The sequence below is a fragment of the Adiantum capillus-veneris genome, chromosome 18, assembly GCF_014529385.1.
Source record: "Adiantum capillus-veneris isolate H3 chromosome 18, ASM1452938v2, whole genome shotgun sequence".
NCBI lineage: Eukaryota > Viridiplantae > Streptophyta > Polypodiopsida > Polypodiales > Pteridaceae > Adiantum > Adiantum capillus-veneris.
The window spans coordinates 69,384,804-69,395,095 of NC_140948.1; the positions used below are offsets into that span (position 1 = coordinate 69,384,804).

General features: G+C 41.6%; 1 protein-coding gene across 1 annotated transcript; it reads left to right on the plus strand.

Moving 5' to 3' along the window:
* The first annotated feature begins 5,661 nt into the window (after positions 1–5,661).
* On the plus strand, positions 5,662–7,034 carry LOC147435848 (uncharacterized). The gene is made up of 4 exons (XM_086487794.1): positions 5,662–6,039; positions 6,202–6,287; positions 6,402–6,543; positions 6,813–7,034. The coding sequence occupies exons 1-4, from the start codon at positions 5,662–5,664 to the stop codon at positions 7,032–7,034; spliced, it is 828 nt and encodes a 275-aa protein (XP_086343920.1).
* The last annotated feature ends 3,258 nt before the right edge of the window (positions 7,035–10,292 follow it).

Genomic DNA, 10,292 nt, shown 5'->3' on the forward strand with positions numbered 1-10,292 from the left:
TTTACATAAATGCCTACTCTAATGTAGCATTGTAAGCATTGACAAGGTTCATAATATCCTTAAGTTGTATTCCTTGCATCCATCTAGCATCTTCAAAAGGATAATTTTTGAGATTAATAAGATACCGGCGGCTAGGCTTACGATGTTGTAGTACCTTGTCTTCATGCCCAAGGATAGCTTTATGTTGTAGCACCTCTTCTTGGTTTTTGATTTCGGGAGGTTTTTCAATAATTGGTTCACTTGGTTGCTTTCCTTTGTAAAGCTTAAGTAGGCTCACATCAAAAGCATTGTGTATGAGACAATGGATGGGTAGCATGAGTTGATAAGCCATCTCATTGATTGGACTTAAGATTTGGAAAGGATCATAGTATCTTTTTGCTAGCTTAGCATAATATTTTTGATGACCCGTATGATTTTTGCCCGTCGTTTGCCTCAATCAAGCCTTAGGAAACTTATGTAACACCCAATAATTTTCTTTGAACATTAAGACCCTTTCGTGCTTGTTAGCATCATCTTTTGCCTTTGTTGAGAGATAGATATAGCCTCCTTAATCTTTTGAAAAGATTCTTGTGGGTCACGGTTATACTCATCTGCAACGAAGATCTTCCCATGTATTTTAAGTAGCAAGGGACTTTTAGGTATTCCCTCGATTATTTCAAAAGGTGTACGTTTTTTCCATAGAAGTATATACAATATTATTGTACACATACTCTACAAGAGGTAGTTACTTTTTCCGTTGTGAGCATTGATCTACTTTGATAACATAAGTCTTTAGTAGATCGAGTATCGTAAGATTGATTATCTCACTTTGGCCATCCGTTTGTGGGCGATAGGCCAAAGAGAAATTCAATCTTGTTTCTAGATTTTCAAAGAGACCTTTCCAAAAAGTACTAGTCATTCCAGGATCTCTATCCAACACGGTGGATATTGGCAATCCATGGTGTTTAAAAATGTGTGACATGAAGAGAGTTGCTATTTGGTGTGACTTAATAGTCTTTTTGACAGGAATAAAGTGTGCTTGCTTGCTAAACATGTCGACTATTGTCCTTACTCTCATATTCCCATGGATAGACTTGGGTAATCCAAAGACAAAATCCATGGATATACTCTCCCATGGTGAATTTGGAATATGCAATGGCTGGAGTAATCCAGGTTGCTTTCCTCTATCATACTTGGTATTTTGGCATACCACACATTTTGAAACATATTCTTGTTGTCCACTTTCATGGTAGGCCAATCTCCATATTTCTCACATTCCTGGTAAGCACAATCAAGTGGCCAATGCACTTTCACGACGACCAAAAACTAATTTTGTGTTTATAGCTACTCACAATGATCTATCTTCTATGATAGATGAGTATGCTACTAACCCTGACTATAGAGACATAATGTCAGCCCTTGCTTTGGGAAAGAAAGAAGAACCACTCACCTTGAAGGATGGTTATCGTATCCATGGAAATAGGCTATGTGTTCTCATAAATGGCTAAGATGCATGCGCTCATCTGTACTCAGCATTCGGCTCTCATATACTATGGCATATCCGTCCTAAGGCAAGACTGCTCCAAGGAAATCACCACAAGCATCACATTGGAACTCAAATGGATTTGAGAGATCCAGAAGCATGAGGATTGGTTGGGAGGTAAGCTTCTCTTTGAGCTTGTCAAAAGCATTTTTCTCCTTAGCAGTCCATGAATACTTAACGTTCTTCTTTGTTAAGTCATGTAATGGTCTTGCTATTTGAGATAATTTTTCTACGTAGCATCTATAGTATGCACACATACAAATAAATCTTCTTAGCTCATGTAGACTCCTTGGATTAGGCCATGCTTTTATTACTTCTAACCTTGATGGATCCATCCGGATACCATCTTAAGAGATAATATGACCTAAGCTTGTTCTCCCTCAGTCATGAGTAAGAGGATGGGATGTAGAAGGGCCTCTTTATTTTCCATGAGCTTATGGAGGTGATTAACATTTTGACGAATAGGTGTACACAATGTGTGCAAGAATGGTGGGTGTGTAAGAGATGCGTAAGAGTGGTGAAAGGATGCACTTTTCTCTCCAAAAAGGAGGTGGACAATTTTATGATTTTTGGCCTTCCATAACTCCCACATATGATTCCCAATTTGAGCGGAGATCATAGATCTGCACCCTACATGTCGAGGTCTTTCCATAGATATGCTACATGATATGGTTTTACCGCTAGATTTTAAATTCCATTTTGGGGAGAAAATTTGAATTCAAATAAACTAGCCGTTTCGCCTGTTTGAATTCAAAAGATGTCCTTTAATTACTTTCTTAATACTAAAGGTTTGAATTCCTTAAACTGCCAAATAAAGAGACCCTCCAAGACCCCATTCTCTTCCTAGTGGCTTGAAAAATCGCTTGGAGATGTTTCTTGTGTTCCTCTAAGGACTTGGAGTAGATGATGATATCATCAAAGACCAATCCAGTGAATTTGTGATAGGGTCTAAAGTTTTTCTCCATTAGAAAATTGAACGTGGCCGGTGCATTAGTTAAGCCAAAAGGCATGACTAGATATTCATAAAGACCAAACGTTGTACAAAATGGGATCCTTAGAATTTATTCATCCACTATCCTTATTTGATGATAGCCACTTTTAAGGTCAATCATACTAAATTAGGTAGAGCCTTGTAGCTTATCAAACAAATCTTCTACCGAGGCACGGGAAATCTATTTTTGATAGTGATATGGTTTAGTGCTCGATAGTCCACACACATATGGTATGTACCATCTTTACTTCCTTAGCGTAGAGGGAAAGATCCCAATGCTGCCATCTCGTTAACCCACGTGGCCTGACTTTTTAAACGTTTATTTTTGCCGAGATTCCCATCTTTACCGTTTATCAGCTCTGCGGCTCAACTTTTGCTTGCTCGCTTCACATCAGAGTTCGTGGTTCATGAATATTGTGTGGCAAGGAAGCACTGATTGATGAATTTTGCAACGAGAGCAAGGCCAGAACTCTCCCGATGCAATCACATACATAGGCATGTGGCTCTACGCAAGATGTTGATATGGGCACAAAAATTACATTGTTAAAAAAGATGTCGTTCTTGGCAATGTCCTGGTTGATATGTATGCCAAATGTGGTGCACTTGAGAAAGCACAAAGACAAGAGCTCACCTACACAGGCATCTTGAAGGCATGTGTCTCTACGCAAGATGCTGATATCGGCACAGAAATTACATTGTTGAAAAAGATGTCGTGCTTGGCAATGTCCTGGTTGATATGTATGCCAAATGTGGTGCACTTGAGAAAGCACAATGACAAGAGCTTCCTATATGGAATGTCGGCACTGATTGTGGAAAGAGCACAACGAGAGCAACGCATGAAAGCTCTAGACTGTTTTCAGTAGATGTGAAGCGAGGGCCTCTCTCTGGATGCAACCACATGTGCATGCATCTTGAAGGCATGTGGCTCGTTAGCATACATGGAGATTTAAAAATCTTGCACGAGGCTCATCCATGTGGCGTGACTTTTCAAGGAGATTAAAAAATCTCGCAGCTCCTTCGTCCACATGGCATCGCTTCTCAAACAGCTTCAATACAACACACTTTAACAGGTGGTGTGCGCTTTATTACAGGCATCACTCACGAATAGCTTCCTCTTGGTACCAGATGCAAAGCAAGGGCCTATCTCCAAATGCAATAAGCTTGCATGCATCTTGAAGGCATCTGGCTCTACGCAGGATGTTGATATGGGCGAAAAAATTTACTCACGAACAACTCCCTCTCAGCAGCAGATGCAAAGCGAGAGCCTCTCTCCAAATGAAATCAAAGGCCTATTATTACATTGTTACTCAGAGGCTATTGCATTCACCTCCCTCTCTGTTGTTCTGTTTGGAATGTCATATCTTTTCAATAGATGCGAAGCAAGAGCCTCTCTCCAGATGGAATCACCTACGTGTGCATCTTTAAGTCATCTGGCTCTACGCAAGATGCTGATATGGCCAAAAAAGTTTACTATTATTACATTGTTACTCAGAGGTTGTTGCATTCAGCTCCCTCTCAAGGCTATTGAAAATAGATGTTCAAACCATCTTAATCTGCACCCGAACTATTTGTTTATGGTGCTTCAGACAAGTTTGGAAGGGCAGGAACCATTGCATCGTTGAAAAAGGCCTCTTGATAAGAAAACAGGGAAGTGTTTATCTCCGTTGGACAAATGTGGGACAATTCAGCAAGGGTTGTTTATAAAACTTGTCATTCTTGTCAATGCCTTGGTCAATACGTATGTCAAATGTGGTGCACTTCAGAAAGCACAAAACAAGCTTGAGGAGCTTCTTGCCCTAGTGCATTGATTGCGGGATAAGCGCATCAGGAGACGGGCCAGAAATATGTTGGATGTTTTCAGAGGATCTAAAGCAAGGACCTCTCTCTAGAAGCAATCACATACGAGTGCATCTTGAAGCCATGTGTGTGTATGCAAGATGCTGATTGGACTTAAAATTTCGCTTTGATATTGTTAGTCAGGGGTTGCAGAAGAAACCTGTCGGGCATGGAAATGCCTTGGTTGATATGTACGCCAAATGTGGTGTTCTTGTGCGGTATGTCGTCTTTTGGAATGCATTGATTATTGCAGGATATGCCGGACAACGGCCTGGCCAGGAAACTATGGGTTGTTTCGAACAGGTGCCAAGCGAGGGCCTTTCTCCAGATGCTATCACCTATGTATGCATCTTGCAGGCATGTGGCTCAATGCAAGATGCTCTGTAAAAGAGATGGCGTGCTTGGCACTGCCTTCATTGATACATACGCCAAATGTGGGACACTTCAGCTAGGGATTTTTCAAAAATTTGTCGTGCTTGGCAATGCCTTGGTCGATATGTATGTTGAATGTAGTGCACTTTAGAAAGCAGAAAATGTGCTTGCGGAGATTCTACTCCCGAATGCTGTCTCCTGCAGTGCATTGATTGCGGGAATGTGTGCCAATTGTGGGGCACTTTAGATACGACTGTTTCAAAAAATTGTTGTGCTTGGCTTATGTTCTTACTCAAGACTCTCATATGGGTAAGAGAATTCACAATCAACTGGCGCTGCTTGGAAACACATTGGTTCGTATTTATGTCAAATGTGATGCGATCATGGAAACATGAAATGTCTTAATAGGCATGCTCTTCACTTGGAATGTATTTTCTATAGAATACGTTCAAAACATTCTTGAGGATATTTCTGTCTAGAGTGCCGTCTCTTTGAGTGTATTGATTGTGGGATACATGCAATAGGACCAGGGCCAAAAAGCTCTTGGTTCTTTTCAGCGGATGCAAATGGAAGGCCTCTCTCCAGATGCAATCACATAAGCGTGCATCCTGTAGGCATGTTACTGTACGCAAGATGCGAACATGCGCTTATAAATTCACATTGATATTGTTGGTTAGAGGCTGTTGCAAAAAAAATTCCACACTTGGAAATGCCTTGGTCGATATCTATGCCTCCTGTTGGGATGCCATATTTTGGAACGTACACATTGTAGGATATGCCCAACAACAGCGGGGCCAGCAAGCTCTAGGCTATTTTCAGCAGGTGCAAAGCGAGGGGCTTTCTCCAAATGCTATCACCTACGTGTGCATTTTGCAGGCATGTGGCTCTATGAAAATTGCTCTCAAAAAGAGATGGCGTGCTTTGCAATACCTCCGTCGATATGTACGCCAAATGCGGGACACTTCAGCAAGGGTTGTTCATAAAAATTGTCCTGCTTGGAAATGCCTTGGTTGATATGTATGCTAAATGTGGCGCACTTCATAAACCACAAAACAAGCTTGAGGAGCTTCCTATTCCCAATGCTGTCTCTTGGAGTGCATTGATTGCAAGATATGTGCAACAAGAACAGGGACAAAAATCTCTCGGCTGCTTTCATCATATCCAAAGTGACGGCCTCTCTCCAAATGCAATCACATATGTGTTCATCTACAAGGCATGTGTCTGTATGCAAGATGCCGATACGGGCTTAGAAATTCACTCTAATGTTGTTAGTCATGGGCTGCAAAAAAATGTTGTACTTGGCAATGCCTTGGGATATGTACACCAAATGTGGTGATCCTGTGCGAGATGTCATCTTTTGAAATGCACTGATTGCAAGATATGCCCAACAATGGCCGCACCAGGAAGCTATGGGCTGTTTTGAATAGGTGTGAAGCGAGGGCCTTCTCCAGATGCTATCACCTACATGTGCATCTTGCAGGCATGTGTCTCTATTCAAGAGGCTCTCTTCAAGAGATGGCATGCTCCTGTTTTGGATGTCGACTGTTGGAACACATTGATTGCAGGGTATGCCCAATAATGATCGGGCTAGCAAGGTCTGGGCTTTTTTTAGCACATGAAAAGAGAGGGCCTTTCTCCAACCTTTCGCCTGACGCTATCACCTACAAGTGCATCTTGCAGGCGTGTGGCTCTATGCAAATTTCTCTCAAAAAGCGATGGCCTGCTAGGCACTGTCTTTGTCGATATGCATGCCAAATTTGGGACACTTCAGCAAGCACTGTTTCAAAAAATTGTCGTTCTTAGCAATGCCTTGGTCGAATACGTATGCTGAATGTGGTGCACTTAAGAAAGCACAAAACGTGCTTGAGGATCTTCATATCCGTGATGCCGCATCTTGGAGTGCATTTGATTACAATTTACACGAAACAAGAGCACGGATAGAAAGATCTTGGTTGTTTCCAGCGGATCTGAAGCAAGGGCCTCTTTCCAGATGCAATCACATACGCGTGCATCTTGAAGTCATATGTCTGTACACAAGATGCCAATGTGGGCCTCTCTCCATATGGTATCACCTATGTGTCCACATTGCAGGCATGTGTCTCTATGCAAGAGGCTGATGCAGGCACAAAAAATCAGCTTTTTATTGTTGTTCAGAGGCTATTGAAAAAAGATGTCACGCTCGGCACAATCTTGGTCGATAAGTATGGCACTTGTGTTGCACTTCAAAAAAGTGACGGTTTCTCACCAGCTGAAGTCTCTTGGAGTGCTTTTATATCCAATTATGCCAAGCAAGGGCAGTTGAGGAAGCTTTGATATTAATTTCAAAGATGCAATATGACATGGGCATGTTCTTCATGACCATTTTGCCCGAAATGTTGTTTGTCGAATGAATTAAATGATGGGAATGGCATCTCTTTCAATGCATTGGTAGCGAGATACACACCACATGAGCAAGCCCAGAAAGCTCTAGGCTATTTTCATCTTTCTATCTACAGTGTGGACTCCTTGAATGCACTCTCTCTCTCTCTCTCTCTCTCTCTCTCTCTCTCTCAACTTTCATTTCTACGTTCTTCTTTATGGATGTATACTCTTGTTCATTGCTTCTATGAGAACAAAATAGTAAATACAACCTTGTATGTATGAGTGACTTCTACTCAATTAGGGTAACAAGATTTGTGGAAAACAAATAATAAGCGCACGCGCACGCTTCCTCTCTCTCTCTCTCTCTCTCTCTCTCTTAGCTTTCACTTCTATGTTCTTGTTTACTGATGTATACTCTTCTTCAATGCTTTGATGAGAACAAAATAGTAATTACAATAGTGCCCTTGCTCTCAATTCAATTCCATACACATGCAGCTACCAAAGGGAAGATCTCTCTCTAATTGCAATCACCTTGAAGGCTTGTACGGTTCCACCAGTTTGTTATCCACTTGCAATCATGCAGGCTAATGACGCACTCTAGTTATTTTGCACTAAAAGGATTGGATAACAAAAGGATATGAGCTAGGCCTCATTATCCCTTTGTCGACTAATACTTGTACTTGCCTCTTGATCTCCTCTTGTTGCGCTTGAGAAAATCGATAAGGAGGCTTGTTAGGCAGTGAGCTTCCTGGTAGGAGGTCAATTCAATGGTCATCATCCCCTCGTTTTGGAGGTATGCCCATAGGGATATCATCAATGAACACATATTGGAGTCCTTTTAGAAAATTATAAAAATCTAACTCTTCTTGACTCCTACCATTTACATTTGAAACATTAGGACCTTTTAGGAACTCTTTGACAAAAATCATGTACGCAAAAAATGAAGTCTTCATTGATTTATCAAAAATAGGTGAATTTACAAGTGGTATAGTAAGACCAAACTTAGTAGAATCTATATACTCTCTCCTGTAGGTGAAGTAGAAATTTGCCTTTTAGGGAACTTCATGTTGGTAGTCATGGGGTTGAACCATGGTGCCCCTAGGATAGCATCCTCATGTTGGAGAGGAGAGATGAAAAAGTCTTTTTCGTCGACATAGCTTTGGAAATGGAGCTTCAACTTCCTAATCAAGGGAGTAATGGTGTTGTGCGGCTCTGCTTCCAGATGGGAAAAAGAGCAAAGGGAAGGAGAAAAAGTATATTTGAAGCTTACACATTTATTGAGCAGTGACCAGGGCTCAAGAAAAATCATGGAAATCCAAGAAGTGTATGTTTTATGTGGTTATGAAGTCCTAAGCATAGAGATTTCATGATTGAAGAAAATGTTTTTACTTGTGAAAAGGCTCTTAGGACATGCAAGACAACTTGGGTAGAGGAAGCCATGTAGTCGGTGGTAAAAAGGAAAGTGTGTAAGATACTTCACACCTACGCATGAGGGAGGCCGAAAAAGTCTTAGTCTATAAATTTTTTTGTAAAACAGGATTTTTTAAAAAACGGATCTTTTTGAGCATTTTTGCGTCTCACGCACATGGGCTAGTTCTGCACCGATTAGGAGATATTTAAGTTTTCTTACTCTGCAGTATTGGGAGGGAATCCATAAGATTTGAGCATTCTAATCCTAATCCAAGATTCCATAGCCACTCTAATCAAAGAAGCCATAACCCAAGCTATAATCTCTTCCATAAGCCATAATTAATCATTTTTTTGAGATCTCTCTCTCTCTCTCTCTCTCTCTCTCTCTCTCTCTCGATCTTAAAGCAGCAGATGAAGAATGAAGGACAAGAATATTATCAAGGCAAACTTGGCAGGCCAATTAAGGCATATTAAAACCGATGTAAGGAGCTTAAACTCCACAATTAACATTTAATTTAAGCATCGGTACTTTTAATGGTCCGCTTTAAGTAATCAAGATTCAGGATCTTGTTCAAGCTGTGAGTTTTAAGCTTTTTCTACATTAATTGTGTCTGGTGCAACTCTCTTCCTCACACCTCTCATAGCCAGAGGCCGTCGGCCTTCCCGGTTCACCTTTCGAACACAATCCCTCGACAACGGAGGCTTGCTGTCCCTTGAAAGCAGTGTCGGCCATTATAGCATCTCCCGTCTTGAAAGCTTGAATGCCCAACTTGGTGGCCAACTCCATTGATATGAAGTTTTGAGTAGAGCTCGGGTCAAACAAGATGAAGGCACCATGCTCCCTTACCTTTACTCAAGTATAGGAGAGAGGTACACCTTTGCAATGAGCATCCTCTTTTGGAGCTTTGATGGTGGAAGCTCTAGGAGTCTCATTGTTTGCGAGTATATTTTTTGGGGCAAGAATGATAGCCATGTCCTTGCTCCCCACACTTCAAACATTATGGTCCTTGCGAGGGTTTGTTTTTACATTTGTAAAATCCCTTCTCCTTGGACAGATTTTTGTTGTTGTTGGTGTTAGGAAATAAGACGTAGCTAAATAGATAATTGAGTAGATTACTTAATGGAGAGAGACAGATTTACATACACGAGATTATAGAGTAGAGAGAGAGAGAGAGAGTACACACGATATACGTGGTTCACCCAATGTGGGCTACGTCCACGGGAAAGCAGCCACTCAATGGCTTTAGTACTTCAAAACAAGAAGTAGTTTACAAAGAGATTATACCCTTAATGGAGCTCCCGCCTTGCTTCACTCTCACCACCTCACACTCACCTTGTTGCATCAACTTCACACTATGAAATGTGTGTAGAAATGACCTCCTTTTATAGGCCAAAAGAGCTGCCCTCTCTTATGAGAGACAGCCATGTGTAGCCGCCCTTGTGCGAATAAGTCCAAATCAGACCCTCCAATCCGCCCATGTGTGGCCGCCCTTGAGAAGACAAGTCCGCTTTTGAATTCGGCCACCGGCCACCGGCCATTGACTTCCGACCACCGGCCATTGGCCATTGACTACCGGCCACCGGCCAACCGACCGGTTGTTTTTCGACCACTTTTCGGCCGTCGTCCGGCCATAATATTCCGGCGAAAAAGAATATTCCGGCAAAAAAAAAGTTGCCCCTGATTCTTGTCCGTGAAAATTTTGGTTTCCGGTGAGTGATTTTCCTTCACGCACGATGGATTCTCCTCATAATGGGGGCCTTACAAATGTGCGCTTTTACCACAGAAAATTACAAGGGTAA

Coding starts and splice junctions, on each gene's coding strand:
- LOC147435848 (XM_086487794.1), top strand. CDS start 5,662: ATGTACGCCAAATGCGGGACACTTCAGCAAGGGTTGTTCATAAAAATT. Junction 6,288..6,401: donor TGGAACACATTGATTGCAGG/GTATGCCCAATA, acceptor TGCATCTTGCAG/GCGTGTGGCTCTATGCAAAT. Junction 6,544..6,812: donor GCAATGCCTTGGTCGAATAC/GTATGCTGAATG, acceptor TCCACATTGCAG/GCATGTGTCTCTATGCAAGA.